Source organism: Bacillus rossius, chromosome 13 (assembly GCF_032445375.1).
Source record: "Bacillus rossius redtenbacheri isolate Brsri chromosome 13, Brsri_v3, whole genome shotgun sequence".
Taxonomy (NCBI): domain Eukaryota; kingdom Metazoa; phylum Arthropoda; class Insecta; order Phasmatodea; family Bacillidae; genus Bacillus; species Bacillus rossius.
The window spans coordinates 7,353,606-7,376,000 of record NC_086340.1 but is presented as its reverse complement, the minus strand read 5'-3'; the positions used below and the strand labels follow the sequence as shown (position 1 = coordinate 7,376,000).

The 22,395-nt window shown below is 37.8% G+C and overlaps 1 protein-coding gene across 1 annotated transcript; it reads left to right on the top strand.

The window, feature by feature from the left end:
* The first annotated feature begins 3,949 nt into the window (after positions 1–3,949).
* Positions 3,950–14,577, top strand: LOC134538167 (small ribosomal subunit protein uS7). Its single transcript, XM_063379228.1, has 6 exons — positions 3,950–4,023; positions 7,618–7,777; positions 10,245–10,454; positions 11,106–11,234; positions 12,161–12,259; positions 14,451–14,577. Exons 2-6 carry the CDS (start codon positions 7,628–7,630, stop codon positions 14,517–14,519), a joined length of 657 nt encoding a protein of 218 aa, XP_063235298.1. The 5' UTR covers positions 3,950–4,023; positions 7,618–7,627; the 3' UTR covers positions 14,520–14,577.
* Positions 14,578–22,395: the final 7,818 nt, after the last annotated feature.

Genomic DNA, 22,395 nt, shown 5'->3' with positions numbered 1-22,395 from the left:
GAACCGGCTCTTTGAGAGCCGGCTCTTTGAGAGCCGGCTCTTTGAGAGCCGGTACCTTGAAAGATTCGGAGGAACGAAAACGCGGAGAGAACGAGAGAACGAGAGAACGAGATGAGAGAACCGGCCACGCGCCCGGTCCGATTCGTTCGTGAAATGATTCATGACGTCAGGAGTCTGAAGAATTAGTAATCACAGCGTGTGCATGTTCACAAGAGCAAACGATAACTGATCAAATAAAATAGGGTAACATGAAAAGTATCTATACCTGAAAATGTCAACTGTTAAGTAGTGGTTTAAAATTGCTTTTTCACATTCACATACACAAATTTGGAAATAAAAAACTAAAAAAAAAAACCAGTATGAATTAAAAAATAACAGGGAAAGTAACTACAAATGTTCACATTTACCATTTTTGGGTTAATTAATGTACTTCATTTGTTTCTCTTCATACTGAATCGCAGTAGTAGTATTAAATTTTTGTCTTTTTTCTCTAAATGTGTTGGTCTACATGTAAACACTTTACTGTCACTAGAGTGTAAATAGCCTATATATTAATATTTGTAACTTAAAAAGTAATAAAATATAAATAATCTTGTTTCATATACGCAACTGTGATTCACTGGTTACGGAAAGCAATGTTCAAATTCAAATACAAAAACACGTACGTAATACTCTAAAGGATGAACGAGTTACGACACCTGATAAAAGAGCCAGATCCTATACACAGAAAAGAACGAATTGACCGAGATGAACGAATCGTTCTGAACGAATCATTACACGGCACTGATCCAAAAGAACCGATTCGGTCAAAAGATCCGTTCTGCCCATCACTAACCGACTCACGGAATTTTTTTTTATGTGGCCTACAGCTTTCGCCAACGGCCAAAGGGTCATTATATTCAGTGCGAATCTCAAATTCAAGTCGTTATCAAATATCAGAATATATATGGTACACCCATGCCTTACCCGGGACTCGAACCCAGGACCCTCGCACCGTAAGCTGGTGTGCATCCGACTACGCTATGGAGGTCGGCCCGACTCACGGAAAACTCAAGCCAAGCTCCATGCCAGCAACCACATCCCAGTGTGTGCAACTACGTGCCGAAAAGCCCAAGAATAAACTATTAGTGTAAATCTGTAAGTGTATGTGACTTGGTATGTGTAACTGTGCCAATTTCACTAAAGGCTACATAACTACACGATTCAAACAAAACACATAACTACCCTATTTGAATACACAATTACAAGTTAAGTTATTTACAAAAAAAATTGGTTGTCTGTAAAGTCGGTTTACGGACGACAGTTTAACGTGACGTCATAACAAAACATTGATGAAATTATTGATCCAGAAGAAAAGGAAATATCATATTCGGCCTGAGACTGAGCCGTAATAGGTTTTTGCAACCAAGTTAGGCATTAAAAATATTATATTCTTTAAGGAAGAAATTTTTTTTAATTTTTCTATCTTTTTTATGATAAAATCTACCTCTGCATACTTTTATGAATAAAATTGAATCATTTTTATTGAATTATTACTATTTTGTATGGATACAAAAGAGTGAAATGAAATGTACAATTTAATTAATAAATTTACTTTTATTTGCATTCATTAATTCAAATATATTTATTACTTTTGAAACGTTGTGTGAGCCGTATTTATTTTTAGAAGACTATAAAAAAAAAGGTTCGCACCTGCCGAGATTCGTACCGATAACCTTTAGATTGGAATTTAGCCACGCTGACCGCTCGGCTACGAATCCATACCTAAAAGTAACAGTTTCAGATGTTATATACAAACCTATTTATAAAAAAAAATTCACGGTAAGGGAATAATATTATTATTTCGTTTTTATAACACGATTTTATAACAAATACACATACCAAATACACCAAACTTATTTATAATGTGTTATAATATTTTTTAAAACATTGTGCAAAAGATCCCGGGTGTAATTTGAATTATTATGTGTAACTGTTGACGCCTTCTGCCTTCTGCCAAGGTGATGTTGAGGGTGTGGAGTTGCTTCTGGGCGCCAACTAGCAATAATAGCTACGTGCTAGTGCGTAGCCGAGACTCTTGACTCAGGGCGTGACGTCGCCACGTGGCCGGCAAGCAGTAAGGGTCGTTCCGACAGAGTTACCCCCGCCTGTTTTAGCCACCAGGGACGCTATACTACGGGCGTTGTAAAAAATACGCGGGGGCTCAATTCAAAGTGGTTTATTGTCAGGCACGCTATACATGCGCTGCGTCGTGCATGACCCGCTTACTGGGAGCCGCGCTCTACAGGACACGTTTCTGATGGGCTGAAAACTCACGCAATTCCGGTAGAGATGGCAAGGGCGGAGGTCGTGAGGCTCCGCGGGCGACTCGCGTCTCGTCTCCTTGGAGGGCGGTGATTAACTCGCGAGGGCTGTGACGTCCGCACGACTCCCCAGCCTCACTCCCGCGAAAACGTGTCGTGTGCAAAAGTAATCCCGGGCCATGCACGCCGCCTGATCGCGCTAAGTCCAGAATTACAATTAATATTTAAACATAGTCATTACTTAATTAATATTGTTTTTTAGAGTGCTGAATGTTAATTTCAAAGTCCAGGTAATCAGGTCACCTAACGGTACCCACGTGGTCGACTTTCGCGCGGGCGACAGTCGATTAGGCAGGGCAGCTTACGTTCGAGGCGTTGCACCACCCTGCACCCAGGTGCGTTCACGTCGCACACGCTCGGGGCGAGGCGGCGATGCGCCATAGCGGTCTGTGCGGATTCGAGGAGCACTAATGGTTGGCGTCACTGTAAAACACCATTGTTGGTTCAAAACGTATTTGAATATTCAACATTACTTTTAAATAACCATACCGATTGTGCTGAAAATCGGTGGACGATCGTTAAATTACATGATATTAATAATTCAAACGACGAAAATATGATTGAAAAGTCAAATCGATGGTTGTTCCAATCGAGTGGAAGAGAGATGCCATGCATGAGTACAATGAGCAAACAGGGCATAACCGTAGTGGGACATCCGTTGTGGGACACTTTTTCGTGTGTGCAGCCGGCGTTCATCGATTTACTAGACGTTTTCACGTCAATAATTAAATATAATATGTTTAACGATAATTGAAACTAGATGATAATGGATTTTTGTAACAGTTTGGAATGTTTATATTGATATAAGTAATTATTTAAAGTCCATGGTGACCTGTTTATGATTTGTAATAAGTAAAAAAAGTAATAAAAAAACCACAAGTGTGCTTACATTTTATTGTTGACAAAATCTTAGGCTTACGTGATGTATTTTGAGGTAAGGAAAATTTTTTTTGTGGGGTCTGGCCTGGGGGGGGGGGGGGGGGGAATTAAGGTTTTTCGCCTAGGGCACCAATTTACCTTGCACCGGCCCTGCTACAGCTGGTGTTAGGTCTGTTACTCACGAGGCTAAAATTTATCCTTTCAGTCTCTTAGGTGATACCTTTTATGCTGATCCACCGACAGTGAGTAGGTGCACAGTTTTTATTCCGTCTATTTCACAGGCTGGCTCTACATTCTTCTTTCTCACATTTAAAAAGTAATGTCTTTCATTCTCGGAAAGTAGATCTCGTGATATGCAAGGTGAATGTAAAAACTTCTTGTGGAGAAGATATTGGCAGTAATAGATGCGAAAGACGTACGCAGAAAGCTAAACGAAATTACACATTTATGTTGAGGGAGGACTTTATGTCAACCAGCGAGGACAACTGCAACCATATATTTTCATTCAATTTAAAATGCAGTTAACATAGAATGGTTGCTGCTAAGAAATTGCAGTTAAATTCAATTTTTTATTTATTATATTTTTAATAATTATTAATAGAGATTGGTATCCTTCATTTAAATTTTTGTAAAATATTTACACATTAGGTTTATATGTCGTTAATAATACTTTTCATATATTTCTGCAAAATTTAATTATTTTTCGGAAGTATGTTGGTGTACCTGCAAATGTTTCGGTCTTTCCGGTTTGTCGTGCGCGTATGTTGATATCTTTCTGAAGGTATAATAAAATATTCATTGTTTTAATAAATGTTATATTATTAACATTTTGTGATTTACCGTGAATAGTACTAGTTTTAAATTATGTGTAAAAGCGATGTGCTGTATAGAGTTATGTACTCAATATCTGCGTCATCACACGTGTTTCGTTCGAGCAATGTGTTTTCTACTATTTAAACGTTTTGTCTTTCTTTAAATGTGTTAATATGTGTCATTGTATTTTAAAAATTATAATTCTTTATAATTTTTTTTATAATTCTTTCCAACCAATACCCTTTGAATTTAATATATATATATTTTGAAGGTTATGCTTGCATTGGTATTGTGCCTGAACTCACGAATCAGTGTGGTGAAGCTTTTAAGATTTTTATCAGCTTCACGTATAGCTTTTGTTTTTTATTATTTCATGGATTTGTTATAGCGCTACATACGCTGGAAGTGCTAGAAAGTTGCGGGTGCAATACTCCTATAACAAACGTGTGACATTTGAGACCCAAGAAATACTTCTCAAATCATATCATGTGTTCACAATAAGTTAGCAAACACAGTAACGAAATGGCTGTCAGTTAAATTTATTTATAAGATAAAGACATACACAGTTTCTTTTAAAGAATCTGTAATTCTGAAGTAGGTCCACATTGGTTTTTTCTATTCCCTGTCATTTCTCATAAGAGAGCATTTTGATAATTCCTGTAGTTGGTAATAATTGTTCTTTATCACATATCCAAGTTTATCCCTGGATCCTGATGGAGTGATCCTGTATGATGGATCCTGTAGTACATGATGCTGTATTTAGTATGTCAAAATATCTTTGACAAAAAAATATTACACTACAAACAATGTAAGGAAGTAAAAAAAAATGTTTTCGGATATGTATTTCATCTGTATAATACGATTATAATTCATTGTTACATTACAATTTTTGTTGTGTCCAGGATCATTCAATGTACTAAATTAAAACAGCAAGCTTAGTGTACCATAAGATCAATGTATTCAGGATCATGCCATTGAGATCAAGGGATAGACTTGGGTATGCATTATGAAACTTTACCAGTTATTTACTATTTTAATGAGTGGTGATGTCAGGTTACACATTGCCTACTTTGATATTGTGAGAATAGTTGGTTAGGTTATGTTACCTACAGTTAAAAATACTTTATATTACAGTGGATTGAAAATACTTAATAAATCAGTGTGGACTATTTTGGCATTGCAGGCCAATGTCTTCCACAACTTTACAGAGTATTGGTATTTTATTGATATTTTGTGGTATTTAATTATTTAATTTAGAAAAAAAATAACTATATTTTTATTTATTTTTCAACGGTGTGTTCATGCCTGTATTTTATGTTTAGGTTTATATGGAAGCTTCAATTAAGATCCTAGAACATTTTGAATTGTTTTGCCAAAAGGAAATATTAGAGACACGTGCGCGACAAAGACGGTCCTCAGTTCCCAGACAGTCTCACATTTTATGTATATTTTTTTTATTATGTGAAAATCGGTATGTGTTTGCTCCCTTGAGAAGCTGTAAAATTTCAACGTTATTGTACCATCCAATGAGAAAGACTATTGTGGTTTTTCAGTTTTGTTTTCTGCAAAATTGCCTCTTAGCAAGGGTTATTATTTTATGTGTTGTGTCCTTGTATGTAAGAGTTTGCTTTGTGATTGGTCGGTGAGAAAACACACCTGCCTCCTTGTGCAGTTGAATCATCTCATCAGTCATCATTCAGCAGTAGCCAGGAGTGTTTGCCTGTTGTTGGTGGTTCACAAAATTATTTACATAATGCATCAAGAGACAATTTAACATCTGTGGTCTGAGCCCAGTCATCAGTAACAATTTTGTCTGCGAAACGTTTCGAATTTATTTGACCACCGGCGTTGGCGTTAAGGGCTCATGTCGCAACCTCCTGTCTCAGATGTCACCCCGAGAAATGTTTTGTTCTTGGCAATACCATGAGTTGGTGTGAGCAGGACTTAAAGTTTTTCGAGCTACAAATCAAATAGTATATTTTTGGCACAGAACTATGAACTAACGTCGGGGCCTATCTGTGAAGAATCATCTTGGAATTTGTGTATTTAAATTTTGTTAACTTTTTTTGTGAAGGATAACAAAAAAACAAGTTTTAAGAAATTCTTTAGTTTTCAATTGGACACTTTAATCTAGAAAACAACCCACTATTAAAATTTTAAAGCATCTACATTATTCAGTGCCCAACTTCATATCTAGTTGTTAAAAGTTTTTTTATGTAATTTAATTTTTTCCCGGGGTGGTTGCTTTCGGTAAGCTTCATAATTACTTCTCAAGTTTACGGGATTATCAACCAAGATTAATTGAACTAAAAAAAAAAATATCAGTTCTTCTAAACTTCACAATTACAATCATATTAATATTCACAGATTATTTTGCATTTTAATGTCTTCTGGAATACAAGTAGAATTAAAACAAAAGTAAAAAAAATGTTGGTTACGTGAGATTAGGTTTATAAATTAATACATCAAAGTAAGGGAAAGGTTTGTTACTTAAAGGGAGCTGCTAGGCTGGGTGCACAAGCTTGAAAGAGCGAGGGTTTTGATGGAGACGCTGGCTCATGCATCACATGCCTCCACATGCACACTTCACCGAACTGGTATGTAGTATTCTTGTGAATGCGCCTATATGAGGCGTATGTGTTGGGTCGTATGTATTTTATGCTGGAATATTCAGGATTACCTAAAGGTTTCCAGCACTTAATTTTTTTCCATTTTCCGAGAAATACATTTTAAACGCGAAACCTTCAAACGAAACTTGTATGACACAAGTGGAATGGCTCTTAAATGTGATTAATAATCATACACTTTCGAGGAATCTTGAACAGTTGGTGAATAGTGCGTTGACGCCCGGAGCTTTGCTCACAGTTTGGCGGCCGCACTGTCAGCAACGTTAATTATACGTTTTTAATGCATAGTAGATACTTATAATAATGCAGCTGACTCTACCTAGCCAGCCTTTTGCTTAAATTTTAATTTTTTTTTTTGTAAGCAGCTGCCCTGCTACATGTAAATGAATGCTCGATAAAGATCCTGGCGATAGTTGGAAGCTGTGATTGGTGGGTGCTGCATTAAATTTTTATTTTTATTTATAAGCAGCTGCTCTGCTACTATTAAACGAACACTCGATAAAGACACTGGGGATAGTTGAGAGTTGTGATTGGTGGGTGAAGCGTTAAATTGTTAATGTGTTTTTTTTTTTGTAGCAGCTGCTGTGCTACATATGGGCATGTGACGTTTTGCCTAAAGGCATTTTGCCTAATTTTAGGCAAAATGCCATTAGGCAAAACACCGTTTAGGCAAAATGCCGTTAGGCAAAACGCAGTTGGCCAAATAGGAGTTAGGCAAAATGCCATTAGGTTAGATTAGCTTAGGTAAGGTTAGGCAAAATGCCGTTAGGCAAATCGCCATTATCAAAATGCCGTTAAGCAATTCGCCGTTAGGCAAAACTAGGTTTTTTCATCATAGTAACATTTTAGGCAAAATGCAGTTAGGCAAATCCCCTGTTACTCCCACATTTAAGTGAGTGCTGGATGAAGACCCCGGGGATGGTTGGGTGCGGCAGGCCGGCGACCATGGCGGAGGTGGAGACGTTCGAGGAGGAGATGGCGGTGGTGGAGGCGGAGCCCACGGTGGCCCTGGCGCAGCCCGCAGAGCTGCCGGAGATCAAGCTGTTCGGCCGCTGGAGCTGCGACGACGTGCAGGTGTCGGACATGTCCCTGCAGGTGTGTGTGTCTCCGGTGTTGCCGGACGTGAGATATTTACCGAAAACACCCCTTTCTGTGGTTTTAAGTCCCGGTCGCGTGTGCAGATATGCTGGGCTTCGGTTCGTTGATGTTAAAACTTTTTCTGGTTCAAAATAAGTGGCAGAAAGCGGGATGTTGTGTGACCTTCATTTGAACATGCTGAGAAACAAAATAACTTATGTAATGTAAAAACCGGGTTTAAACAAAAAAAAGTTGGTTGAGTTTCTTTTCCTAGTTTTTTCCAAACCTGATATTTATGTTTACTTAAAAAAAAGTTTATGAAAGTATTAAAGTTGTGTAATTGAGACCATATGTGTATAAATATTCCCAGGCCAATCTCTTGACTTATGTAATGTAATGTTTTGTAACTGCATCCTTTTCTTGTTGGCCCTTTCCGAAAAGTTTGTAGGGAGCCCCCCTTGCAGTGTATCCGATATAGCATGTGTCTGTTCGGCTGTGGTGCTGTGCGCTGGTTGAGTGAAGTCAACACTGCAGTTTGTGATGTGTTATTGTACACTGTCGTGATTGGCCATCTGCCCTCAGCCATACCAAGACTATTGTACCTTATTTTAATTTGTTAATGAATACTTTACCAGGTTAAACTTAACAGATTGTGGGTTTTAAAGTGAAAAATTAATTTCAAAAGCTAATATTATTTGTATATCACTAATCCCAATATGTTAAAAAATAATACACTGGGAAAAACCAGAATTTTTTATTATCTTTTTGTCACAGCTGTGTAGGAGATGGCAGAACATATATGTCTAGTACAACATTATATTAGTTAAATATTTGTGATACCAACATAATGATAACGAAAGTATTTTTTTCTTTCAAAACATTTTTGTATTATGGAAAAATAAATTGCTCAGTGCTTAAAATTTCCCAGGAGCAATGAAACTTATGTCAACATATAATAAAATGTTTAATTAACTTTCTATCTTAAAAATATTTTGGTTGTTTCACACTTGCTGCTTGGTTATTTTTTGCACTCTTGCCTGTACAACATGGCTTTAAGACTTTTCTCGCCTAAATATCAGAATACTATAGCTCCAGAAGTTTCCCATACTATCATCCTTAACATCTCTTTTATAGTTTGTTTTGGGGTATTTTCCCCACTTAATAAGCACCAAGTAAACACAAAAATTATTCAAAAATATTTCATTTTCTATCAAAATTCCTTGCTTAATACTTCCCTAACCATTGTGACAACACTTGTATTTAGTCAAAGAGCCGTTTCATAACAGTGCCATCTTTTTCCAGAACCATTATCTTTCATGTAACAAGGTATTCAGTGGTATCTTTCTTAAAATTCATTCATTTGCAGCACTTTAAACTAGAAAGAAAGAAAAAGTTGGTGTGAAAAGTGTTTATAAACACTATCAAAAACATAACTTATTCTCTGCTTTGTATACACAAGTAATCAAAACTATCTCTCAAACCAGTAATAGAAAAAAAATGTGTGGTTGCCTGAAAACAAAATATTATTGGTGTTATTAACTTCAAAGGAAACAATTATTTGGGACGTGTATTTGTTTCATCAAGAATTCGTAATGGTGGGGGAGAAGGAACATTACGACCATGGGCTACAATAAGTAACATAGGCACACTTTTATAGAGTTTTCTGATTACGTAAGTAGTGCTCTTTTGGGAGGTTTTCTATTATTTTTAAGCAGGTTTTACTTATAAGTTATTCCTACTTTCCCTCCTCCCCCCCTCAAGTCCTTTTCCCCCACAAGTATTATCTGTGTTTTCCCGAAAATAATGTGGCTGAATATAATATAACCCCAAACTTTTTGATTTAGTTTATAATAAGTGAACTCATTACCTTTTTTGCCCTTCACCCTGCCCTCCATGGCATTCCAAAATGTTATCCTGTTTCAATCTGCACGCTTGCTCACACGCCCCTTCTCTCCTCAAGGTTCTGAAAGCCGGAAACAATAGCGGACTAAAGTGGCATAAGTGATGCAGTTTACGGGCAGGTTGTGTAGTTTTTCAACTAAGTGAGGGTTCAGGCGGCAGTAATTAATTTCAGTCTAAAGTGGTTTTTCAGCTAAGCCATCGTCATCGCTGTTAATTCGCGTCCTCCAGCGGCAAGATGCAAGTTTGCGATTGCAATGCAACCTCTACTATGTTTCGGCACTTTTGGTAAAAAAAAAAAAAAAAGCGTTGCATTATGTTCGAGTAATTATTGTAGAATTTTTGGTTATGTGTTTGGATAGTTGGGGAAAATAGTAAGAGTCAGCAATTTTACAGCGCATATGATTTAAGTTGAGAATTTCTCCTGAAGGTACCGTTTGTCGGGAAAAAAATTTCGTCATTGAATGAATCTATTTTCAAAGAGTATTTGTGTGAAGAGAGGGGAAAAAAAGAATTAAAAGTGATGATTTTATGGTTGGAGCATTGTTGGTTATGCCCTACAGTGGAGCGAGTGTTTCCTCTGCAGGACTACATCGCGGTGAAGGAGAAGAACGCCAAGTACCTGCCCCACTCGGCGGGACGCTACGCGGCCAAGCGCTTCCGCAAGGCGCAGTGCCCCATCGTGGAGCGGCTCACCAACTCCCTGATGATGCACGGCCGGAACAACGGCAAGAAGCTGATGGCGGTCCGCATCGTGAAGCACGCCTTCGAGATCATCCACCTGCTCACCGGCGAGGTGAGTGTCGCCTCCGTGCTTCCAGGCTGACGCTACGACGTCGGCGATAACTGCGACACCTAGGGACCGGGGGAAATTCGCGAGCTCAAAGACCTGCAGGATGAACTCCCACAGTTCTACGTACACTCGGTCAAATGCCACCCCACTCATTGGCTGCCGTCTTGTGAGACGTTCCAGCGTAGCAGCCTGTGATTCGATAGAGCTTTGGTCGGGTGTTTCTCATCGGCCCAGAGTCATCCAGGTGTGAGTTGTAAACCAACAGCAGAGGCAGCAACTGAGGTATAACGATTTGTATTTTGGTCTATCGCGAAATGAATTCGCGATTTTTTTCCGGTCTCTAGCGATATCAAATAAGGGAGACACATGATTAACAACTCTTGTAGCCATCTATCAGCTGCAATAATTGATTTTGAAAGAAAAAAAAACATATAAACACGTGATGAAAAATGTACAAAGTTAATCTATCCCTCTCTATGGAACGGAACCGAAACTGGGAAACGTAGAACCGACACATCTTTAATAATAAATAAGTGTTAAGGATGGAAAATGTTGACGTATCAGCGCTAAGTAAGGCTGTGGGACAATGCAGCTTGCTTGGGACAGTGTTGAAAGGAAGGGGTGTGAACTAGGATTGCTGGTTCTTGTCCGCAGAACCCGCTCCAGGTGCTGGTGTCGGCCATCATCAACTCGGGGCCCAGGGAGGACTCCACGCGTATCGGGCGCGCGGGCACCGTTAGGAGGCAGGCCGTCGACGTGTCGCCGCTGAGGCGTGTCAACCAGGTCGGTTCACGTTTGTCTATTCTACTCTACAGTCTAAAAAAAAAAATTTGTACTTGTACAAGGGAAATTCTTGGAAACCCTGTTGCCAAGGATATTTCTGGCGAAACCACAAGGCAGAGCCTTTAAAAAATCGCACATGGTACAAAGCTCTGCCTAGTAGTTTTACAAGTAATATCCTTGGCAACAGGGTTTCCAAGGATTTTCCTTGTAAAATTTACAAAAATTTCTTTCAGTGTAGTTTTACCTTAAAATTTTGGAAGTTACTGATTTTCTTAAAACTAAAAAAAAAAATTACTCTCATATTTTAAAATATGACATTGAAATTATTTTACAAAAATCGTTCCACTTTTTTTATCTTTATACTACACTGACAGAAGGAAAATGTGCTATTTTTTTCCGCTCACGGAACAGGCGGCAGCCTGAACCTAAAGTCGTTTGAATCATTTTACCTACATGCAGTAGATTTAAGTATGTACTCTGTGTGTGTGTGTGTGTGTGTATATTTTATTTTTTTTAAGTACAGCCTTCCACGATTGGAAATGGCGAATCTATTTCCCGGTTCTAGGAACCCATGTTAGGCTCTGGTAACAGTGTCTGGCATGTAAAAGACCCACCTTTCTCCTAACCAGGATTATGCCCTAACGGGATTACCTGCCTGAGGGAGTATTGATGCAAATTTGAGGTGTGAACCTAATGTACATGTTTAAGTTCGGCCACTCAAAAATCCTGCAAGTTTAATAATTGTGTTAAACGTAACTATAAAACAATTACCTGGAATGGGACTCTTAATTCAGAAGTTGAAATTTATTTATGCCTATTGCGAAATTTATGCGTGTCGAGACGAGGAAAAGTAAAGGAATCGGCGGCAGGTGACTTGAGGGTCCGGTCCCTGGGTTGTGTTGCATCCCGTGTGTTGGTGCCCGCAGGCGATATGGCTGCTGTGCACCGGGGCGCGCGAGGCTGCGTTCCGCAACATCAAGACCATCGCGGAGTGCGTCGCCGACGAGCTCATCAATGCTGCGAAGGTCGGTGCTCGCTCTCACATCTTGTCTCAAACACCGGGTTAATTTTTTTTATCATTACTAGTTAAGGGTTATGTCATTGAATGTTACGCTATGCCTCTCTTGCCTCTGCACAAATATTTTCAACAGATATTCATTCTGTGTAATATAGCGGGTGTAAAAAGACGTGCAAGGGATAACAATTACAAACACTTGTGTCACTTTTTATACCTGTTATATAGCCCTCAGTAAACATGTTGGAAATATTAATGATTTTGCATAAGTAGCCCGTAACTATTATTACGGGCAATATTTTACTGTATTATTTTCAGGCCAATATTGTTTTTGAATCAAGGATATTTCATGATTTGGTTTTTTTTATTTTATTTTTATCGGGGTTTAGGTGTTAAGGTGACCTGGCACCTGGAATTTCTAGAGCCCTGATGTAAGCTGTATGCAAGATAGACATTTAAGTCTTATTGCAGTTAAATATAAATACAGTAGAATCCCGCTGATGCGACCCCTCACGGTTTCCGGAAAAACGGACTTATAAACGGAATGGTCGCAATAGAGAATTCGGGCATATTTCTCCCCCCCCCCCCCCCCCCCCCCCCCTGCCCGACCGCCCGCCCATTTATAAAGTGAATTCGCGTCACGCGAGTTCGGCTATGCTAGCCGGCTGGTTGTTATTTTCGTTCAAAACGTGGCGAAGGAACTTGTGTGGATCAGGTAATAAACATTCGGCTATAAACGAAAGATATAAGAACAATGCTATCCTGAAATGCTGTGACATGTTTTTGGAGTAGATAATCACAGCGACAGACCGACAGGATGCGCTCCCGTCCTTGCCGTCAGCAATGTTTATTTTGACAGCTCAAGCAATTATCTTTTCCACGTCCCTTCGCAGCGTAAAATAAAGGGGGAAAAAACACGTTTGGACGGGTAAGTGAGGGGAAGGAGAGCGGAACTGCTGGCTGCGCACGCATCTACTCGCCAGTCGCCACCGTCTGGCGGCGCGCGCTTGTGTATGTATGTGTGTGCGTGGGTGTGTGTGTGAGGCTGGCGACCAGCAGCATCGTTAGCTAGCGAGAGTGTGACGGTAAATGTCGACCTTGACCACTTCCGCTGACTGCAGGGCTCGCTCTCTTTTATCTGTCTCCTCCTCCCACAAATATATTGGCTGGCAGGTCTCGCCCTCTTCACCTTCTTTATCTTATCTCTCACGCACACTTGAAGCACCTAATACGTCGCGCCCCTCAAATTTTTCAATTTCAAATTGCTGCCTTCCTTCTGTACTGCATTTATAATTTCTTCTCTCTTTTTAAGAGAGTAGACTTCGGAATGCCATATTTCTGTGCTATCTTCGTCTTGGAAATTGTCTTCTTATCCACTTGCTGGATAATCTCATAATTTTTCATTAGCGACAAACTGGCTCGCTTTATACTCATTTTCACGAATCCACGAGTCCGTGTAAATTGAAAAACGAGTCACAATCGTCAAACGGGACCGGGACCGGGACGGCAATAGACGCGCGCGTAGATGCTATCAGGTGATGCGCGCAGTTTACCGGTATTGGCTAGCGTGGACAGTCTAGAGGGGTGGTATCTATTTTTAGCCGTCTTTTGTCTGCCTGCTTACAGTACAGCGCTCGCCAAGATAAACGTGAACACACAGCGCCCAACAAAGTGTAATAGACTTGTTTTTCAGCCAATTTTACTCAAATTTTCGACTTTCTCTGCTCAAATTTTTCACGGTTTCTCAAAAAACGGTCGTATAAACGGAATGGACGCATCAGAGGGGGGTCGCAGCATCGGCGGGATTCTACTGTATTTTATTTACGGTGAAACCTCATAAAGTACCGCACTATAAAAGATTTCTCACTTTAAAGTATGTGTTTTCAGGTTTGCAACAAGATGCTTTACTTTTAGTAACAGTACAGTATAATTGTACTTTCATTATTGATTACAAAGAATGTGGATTTTTTTCAGGTATATTGTTATGAGATTTCAAGGTTTTGAGATTTTTTTTTTAATTTGCTGTGGGTTTTTTTTTTATACTGTAAACACAAGGTCATAACATTGGATCAATACATTTTGTTTCTCTTTGTTCCACATTTCATAGATGGTTTTGGGAGACTTAAATTGTGGTTTTGGGCTAACAGTGGGCCGACAAGGCGTGGATGTGACGTGATGAGTTCTGGCTGCCGCTGTTTCAGGGTTCGTCCAACTCGTATGCTATTAAGAAGAAGGACGAACTGGAGCGAGTGGCCAAGTCGAACCGTTAAAAGTTGGTTTATTTCACCTGTAATCTGTGACTCTGTCATTAAAAGTTTGTAAAAGCTAGAGCTGTTGCTTAAATATGAACCCATGAGTGAGGACATGCAGTAAAACCCACGCCCAGGGTTTGTACGCCTCCCGAAATATCCTTGCAAGTCCTTAATTTGCCTTTGATTGAATAAAGGCCCTTAAAAGTCCTTAAATTTAAACTAACGATCCTTAGAAAAATCCTTAATAAAGACTGACAGCGTGCAAGTAATAGATAAACACTCATATTTCTATGTTCTTCTGTTTGCGACTTGGCTGCAAACAACGCTGTTGTGCACATGAGCAGTACAAGTAGAAAATTTCAAGCTACGTTATTATATTTTATACATAGGAAATGTTTTTTAATTTGTTTTTTAGTAACTAGCATCTCACCTTTTAACTTAAAATGTTTGTTTGACTGTCTAACTTTAAACTTATTAAGCAAATGTAATTAGTGATCAGAGTGAATGTTAGGGCTGTAAGTTTCAGATGGACACATAGTTATGCTATTTCGCTGTTTTGTGATTGTGGTGAAGACAGCGAAGTAAAGCTGTCCTTAAAACTCCTAATTTTTGTTTGCACAAGATCGTACGAACCACGGTGCCGAGACTGCCTGCAAGGCAGCGGCAGCGTTGGGATGTTTTTCCGGGATCATTCTCAACCATCCTGACTGCAGTTTTTAAATTTATGAACTAATTCTCAAATCAATATTTCTAACTTACTGGGGCAGAGATTATACAACCTCTACAGTTAATCATTGTTGACTAGCAAAATATATTTAATTAGTTTTCATGCTATTTCAACCATTTCAAACACTCAAAAATCAAATGAGAGGCTCAATCAGTAGGGACATGCATTTATCTCATTTGTGATACTGCAAAATTCTGTTGTTATTTTTTAACTTAAATTTTTCAATTTTCATTATTATTATTATTATTTTATTATTTTCATAAAATACTGACATTTCATCTCTAATCAGAATAATTAAAAATTTTACATTTAAAAATGAACTTAACAATTTAAATAATAATTTTGTTCCAAAATTTTCAAAAAAAAAAAAATTATTTATTTATTGTTTAGATTTTAGTTATTTGGAACCTTTGCTATATAAAAACACAGCTACGTCACCGAAGATAATTTGCTTCAATACTAAGGGGTGCAAGCGGTCTGTACTGACGTAAATTTTGTGTAAAAATTTATATTAGTTCCATTCAGTATCAAGTGAGCCATTCCACCTCAATTCAGGCAGTTAGCAAGATAATGTGTCAGGTCACCATCTCAGATTTGCTTTAAAAAATTACAGCAGTTACAACCAGTGCAGACAAGAAGTATGCCAAAAGGATTTTGTCCCAAAAAAATTTTTCCCCATGTTATAGCCTTTTGAAGTTGGTTCAAAATCAAAAAAGGGGTGTTTTTTAAATGAGCGGCATTTCAAGACTATTTTACTGATTTTGTTGATTTTTTTTTAATTTTGTACCTATTATAGTGAACTACAGAGTGGAATAGTTCCAATGAGCCCAACGACAATATCGACAAGTTCTATGGTGCCTCTCCTCTACTAACGTTTTAATCTTTGCTGCCATAGAGAACTTTCGTAGCAGAACCACAAACGGTTTTATTTATGGTGTCATAGAGCACTCTCGTAGCAGAGCATAGTCCGAAGCGCTGAGCTATCGATACTACCGGAAAGCGCTCATACACAGTACGTATATTTAGTAGTGCTGCATTATGTACAGTACATATCTATGATGGCTTTCATTGTTTACATTAGTCAACGTCCGTTTTGGTTAGCACGTGAAAATGCAGTTGATGCACTTCATTCCTTGGAAAAAGAAATTCAGACCATACAAACTGAACAAAAGAAAAGTCAAACAAAAATTTCAGATTTCTTTAAAAAGTGTTGAATTTATACTAGTATGTACACCTATAAAACTGTACTAGAGAAAATTTAATGTAGGCTTTATGTTGCATTGTTTTTTATATTTAAGAAAATTATATTTTTGCAGTGCCCTAAATGTGTTGTAAACAACTATTGTTTGTCTTGTAGCACCAGTAAATGCTGATACATTTTTTTAAGCTAAAATTTAGCATTAACTGCCAATAAAAGTGCTTTCCCACAATTTACACTTTCCCGCAATTTACACTTTTTCCTTGGGGTTCCTTGAAAAGTGCAAATAAGGGGTTTTACTGTATTTAGATACCAACAAAACATTTATTAATTGAGCATGCACAACATACAAAAGGTAATGACATTACATTTTCAAAAAATTCTAGAAATGTTTACAGGCAAAAACACACTATCCAACAAAGTGCATGCTATTACTAAAGGTGAGGACTACAAAGTTACAAATTTTCAGATTTTTAAAATATGGGATATTTGAGTCATTTTCAATCAAAAATGGCACTTTTGTCAAATTTTGAAAATTTTAATAATTCCATGCATCATAGAAGTAAAAACAATTTTTCCTGTAAAACTACTGTAATAGGTCCACATATTACCAGAATTACTTTTTATGAAAATTGATTATTCCACATAAAAAAATTTTTTTGAAAATTCAAAAAAATTCAAATTTTTTGCCAAATTCTTTAGTTTCCCCCCTTAAAGATATTGTTGTTGGGCTCATTGGAACTATTCCACTCTGTAGTTCACTATAATAGGTACAAAATAAAAAAAAAATCAACAAAATCAGTATAATAGTTTTGAAATGCCGCTCATTTAAAAAAACACCCCTTTTTCCACCTTTTTTGATTTCGAACCAACTTCAAAAGGCTATAACATGGGGAAAAAAATTTTTGGGGCAAAATCCTTTTGGCATACTTCTTGTCTGCACTGGTTGTAACTGCTGTAATTTTTTAAAGCAAATCCGAGATGGTGACCTGACATGCTCCTGCCTGAATTGAAATGGAATGGCTCAAGTGTTCATTTTTTTCCTTTTGTTCCCTTAAAATAGACAGTGTCGCTTTCACTCGGTGTGTACACACGTCCTGTCGGAGTGGCCGGTTCCGATCGAACTGCCACTGAATCCACGGTAGTGGTCTGTGTGTCAGGAGGATGCGGAAAACAAAAGGCGGTGATGGTTCACTCGGGTAGAGGAAGCCGACTTCCAGTTCGGCTGCGTTGTCGTGCTTTGCTACCCACCATGCATCACTGTACATGATGCTGATATATCCTGGTGAAAGTGTGGAAGCAGTAGACGACTGTCACACACAGTACCGTGTTTTTTATCGCATGATCATCGCACATTTTATACTAAATTCAAGTTTGAAAAGTAGGGTGCGATTATTATGCGGCAAAAAAAAAATTCATTAGGTAAAATTATTCATAAAAACAATATGTTTATTTAAAAAATGTAGTATATATAGGGATGGTGATTTTTCATTTTCGCGAAATAGATGCGAAAATATGCTAAATTATATTTTTTCCGCTATAAAATGCGAAATCTAGACTATTCCGAGATAAATGCGAAATCAAGGTAAAAAAACGTAGATTCGTCTTCACTCTACACAATTTATTTACCGATTGTTTTCGTTTCAGTTCAGTATCAAAAGAAACCATCATTTTATGACATATTCAGCACAATTATCTTATTGTCACGTCATTCACAACACTATTGTTCGTAAATATTGAATGAAAAATGGCCATCCGTGCCTCGCAATTGTAAACAAAGCAAAGAACAACTAGCTGGAAGAGTGTCCGTCATCTTGCAGAGTACAAGTTTTTAGGCCACCATATTGCGACATCTCTGCTTCGCCGCGCTAACAATTGTAAGTCCCATTTTCTGGCTGTGTTTCACGTGAAAGCCACGTTCTTGTGTAGTCTGTGGAAGGTGGTGTGTTTACAAATGGGAAGCCTACAATTCACGTAGTTTTGGTTCCCTGCAAGAATTTCCGAAGATTTCTGAAGTTTTGCGTTTTGGTATTAACGCCACTTCAGCCGATAAATCAGAAATTTCCAATGAAAACAAGCATGTTGTGACTAACCTAACCTAACATAACCCTTCAATTTTTTTAGTTTAAATTTTTGAGAGAAATCCGAAGTTGCACGAACGTGGTAGGGAACCGAAACTACGTGAGTTGTAGGCTACCGGTTTACAAATACGTTATGCGCATACTCGTGAATGTGTTGTATACTGTTATTTCTCGTGGTAAAAATGGGACGAAACGTAATTTCCATTCGCGATCGCATAAATGAATACAAAAGTAAACAGTTCTACGAAAGTGATACAAATATTTTAATGTGCAATTTATGTAATCGCCGTCTGGAGTGAAAAAAAAAAGATGTACTTGAAAAGCACATTAAATCTGAGGGACATCAGGCTGCAAAAAAAAGATTCACCGAGAAATCGGATGAAGAAAAAAAGTTGGTAAAACGGCAAGCAACGGTTTCTCGCATGATCGAAAACCAAAAGAAGGCGAAAATTGGAAAAAAAACGAAGAAAAAAAATTGAAAAAACGAGTTTCAATAACATTATTTGTGCACTCTACATCAACTATGGCCATGAACACAGCTAAAAAAATATTTCTCGTAACTTTAAGTATTCAATTTATTGCACTCATAAGTGCTAAAAAGTTGTTTGGAAACCTGCCAATATAGGCTATCTTTGTAGTTGTGCTAGATCTTTATTTATGTGGCTGTTAATAATTGATATGTGTATTATTTAATGCTTTTTAAAAATATACTTTTCTTCAGTAATGTAAAATGAGAGAATTGGCTAAATCTTGTTTTTAAAAATGCTACAAAATGCTAAATTTCAAATTCAAAATGCTAAATGTTATAATTTTAAATGCTATAAATCACCATCTCTAAGTATATAGCATGCCAAATAACTTTAAATAAATTAATAAGTCATGCAATGAAAAACTTTCTTCAACTCTTGGTGCACGTAGAGTATATTTAGATTCTCTGTTTGTTGAAAATTGTTTTAACACTAAAATTAACTGTACTTATCTCCTGGAAACCACTGAGTTAAAAATACCACAATTTAATTCTCGTTTATACCAAACATATTGTACTCTACATAACTTTAATGACATAATATACCGATTAGTTAAGAATCACAATAATAATCAATTGTCTAAACTTAAAAATTTATCCTCTTAACTTGTCCTCCACTCACATGTTATATTATGTATTATCCAGTTTTTTTATATATTTTGTGTATAGTTTAATAATTATGTAATTAACATTTCGCTAAGTAATGTGTCATGTTATCTTGTCCTTTTGGTATTTATATCTTTTGTGTTTATCCTGTGCTGTCTCTATTTATTGTGATAGTGTTTGTTTCTACTTGTTTTGTGTCGTGCCCACCTCTAAAGTCCCAAGACTGTCGGTGGGCATGTAACAAATTTAAATAAATAAACAAATTTAAATAAATAAATAAAAATAAATAGAAAAACAAGCGCGACTGGCGACTCCTGGCGGAGTCCCAGCTGCATTGCCGCAGTTTGCAAGACTTGCAAACTGCCTGGTAGGGTGCACTACAAGATGCCAAGTGAGTGTTCTTCAGTTAGACTGTATTCTCGGATGGAACACTTCTCTACCCCACAAGATGCAATATTGCGCCATGTCGACGTGAATTTTAAAACTCTGCATGATTCAAGAAACGATGGTAAGCACAGGCAGAAAGATTGCATGATCAAAACTTTTTGAGAGAGAGTTTGTGCCACATGCTGAACTCAGTAGTAATTTACGACTTGGACTGATTGTTATTCAAAGCATGGTTTGAAATTATTTTTGTAAAGAGTGAATAGTTATGTTTTTGTTTGTAGGTTTAAAAATAATGTTTTATAATTTAATTGTACGGGGTCACTCGTTTATTTTACAGTAATTTTTGTGACAGTTTATATTGTATCTTTCAGAATGCCAAAAATTATATTAGGGTATGATTAAAGCCGCACTGAGAATTCTTCCATAACACCCCGGCTCATGTACGTGAATACTACGATGCTGTGTTTCAGAATTAAAGTTTAATATTTAATGTCTTTAGTATTTGGTTTTAACACACGTATCATGCCTTATGTACTGGCTTATTTGGTAAATGAAATATTTAATATTTAATTTTTGATCTTGTCAAAACTTTGTAGGGCTATTAGCAATTATGTATTTTGCTTCATGTTTATTATAATGGTAAAATTAATTTACAGCTTTTTTAAATTAGTTTTTGGAAGTAATAGAATAGTCAAAAATTTTGTTCTACGGTATATTTGGTTAGAAAATAAGAATAATGAGCCATGTGGTTAAAAATAAACAAATACTATTGATAGTAATTAATTGTGTTAAAAAATGTTTGTCTTCATTTTCTCTCAAACACAACTTAAAGGTATATTGATTTATTTTTTATCTGAAGGTTGCTTGCTGAATTTTTTCATAAATCTTTTGTGTTATTTGATACACTAAGAAAACAAACATAGCCTATATTACTGAAAGATATTTCCTGCTGGAAAACAAATGATGAAAAGTCAGCAATGAACTGGCAAAAGAACGCCTTTGTTGGTTTTATTATACGTCAATAAGCCTGTACCATACAAAAATAATAATATTGGATGGTGGATTTCCAGATGGCTTTGGTGGAGGGCCTGCCTTTTATTCAAAGCCAAAGACCTTGGGTGATGGCGATGGTGGTGGAGTGTTGGCCAGTTCTTCAAAGCCAAAGACCTTGGGTGATGGTGTGTTGGCCGGTTCTTCAAAGCCAAAGACCTTGGGCGATGGTGATGGTGTGTTGGCCGGTTCTTCAAAGCCAAAGACTTTGGGTGATGGCATTGGTGGTGAATAGTTGGCCAGTCTGGATTCCAGGCCTTATTCAAAAATTAATAAATTCTATTTTCCAGACACATATTTACCTGGTGGCCCACTATCTATGGCGTCGTAACTTCTATGTTGCCCTGGACGGGGCTAAATCGACTACTCGCTAACTTACATCTGGGGTGCCACAGGGCTATCATTAAACAATCGGGAAATTTAAAATATGTCATGGTATGCGTACAACGGCAGCTAGCAGCACTTGAGCAATTTTACACTCGGTAGCGAATTAAAATAAATACAGCTTAATCAACCACGCTTGTAATATCAAAAAGTGGAGGCAGACCAGACAAGAAACTAGAATTTTTTTAACAACCTATCCCTAATGTTACTCAGGCAAAATATCTAGAACTCACGCTAGACAGATCATTACTATGGAACAAACACATCGCTAGATCAACAAACATCGCAACAGGGTCCTTAAGAAACCTGTACCCAATGTTAAAAGCACCTAACTTACCACATAGGAAAAACTTAAGCTCTACATATTAATTGTACGCCCGCACCTGCTATATGGAAGTGAGGTCTGGGGCTATGCTGCGAATCACCATATAAATCGGCTACAAGTCAAACAGAATAATTTCCTAAGGATCATAGTAGATTACACTACGTATACGAGCAACGAATCCATACACAAAGCACTTAAAATTCCATACGTTTACGAAATAATCTGACGCCGACCGCCAATGCTCCTCTGTCGCATAGACCGCTATGCCTCATCAACAACTCGCAAAAGCGTGTGCACCGAACGCGCTCGTGCGCGCAGCAAAGTGTAGTTCGTGCGACGAGGCGAACCCCATGCAACGAGTGCTGCGCCGGCGGAAGGATCCGGCCGGGTGTGGCATATCCCTCCGCCGCACTACAACAAATTAATTTATGTATATTTTTCCACAGGTTTTTATTAAACATTATTTTTCATCAATTAATATTTCAGTCCTTGCAAAATCATGTTTCACTGTGCGATTTGTCCCGAACCTGGTCGGTTCAGTTTCCCGCGAAATTCACACGTTTCTGCTGGAGGGCTGGCAGGGGAGGGGGGTCGCGCGCGGCGAAACCGG

Excerpts from the sequence above, each read along its gene's own strand:
- LOC134538167 (XM_063379228.1), top strand. The coding sequence starts at position 7,628 with ATGGCGGAGGTGGAGACGTTCGAGGAGGAGATGGCGGTGGTGGAGGCG. Across the intron at positions 7,778-10,244 it reads TGTCGGACATGTCCCTGCAG|GACTACATCGCGGTGAAGGA; the intron begins GTGTGTGTGTCT and ends TTTCCTCTGCAG. Across the intron at positions 12,260-14,450 it reads AGCTCATCAATGCTGCGAAG|GGTTCGTCCAACTCGTATGC; the intron begins GTCGGTGCTCGC and ends CCGCTGTTTCAG.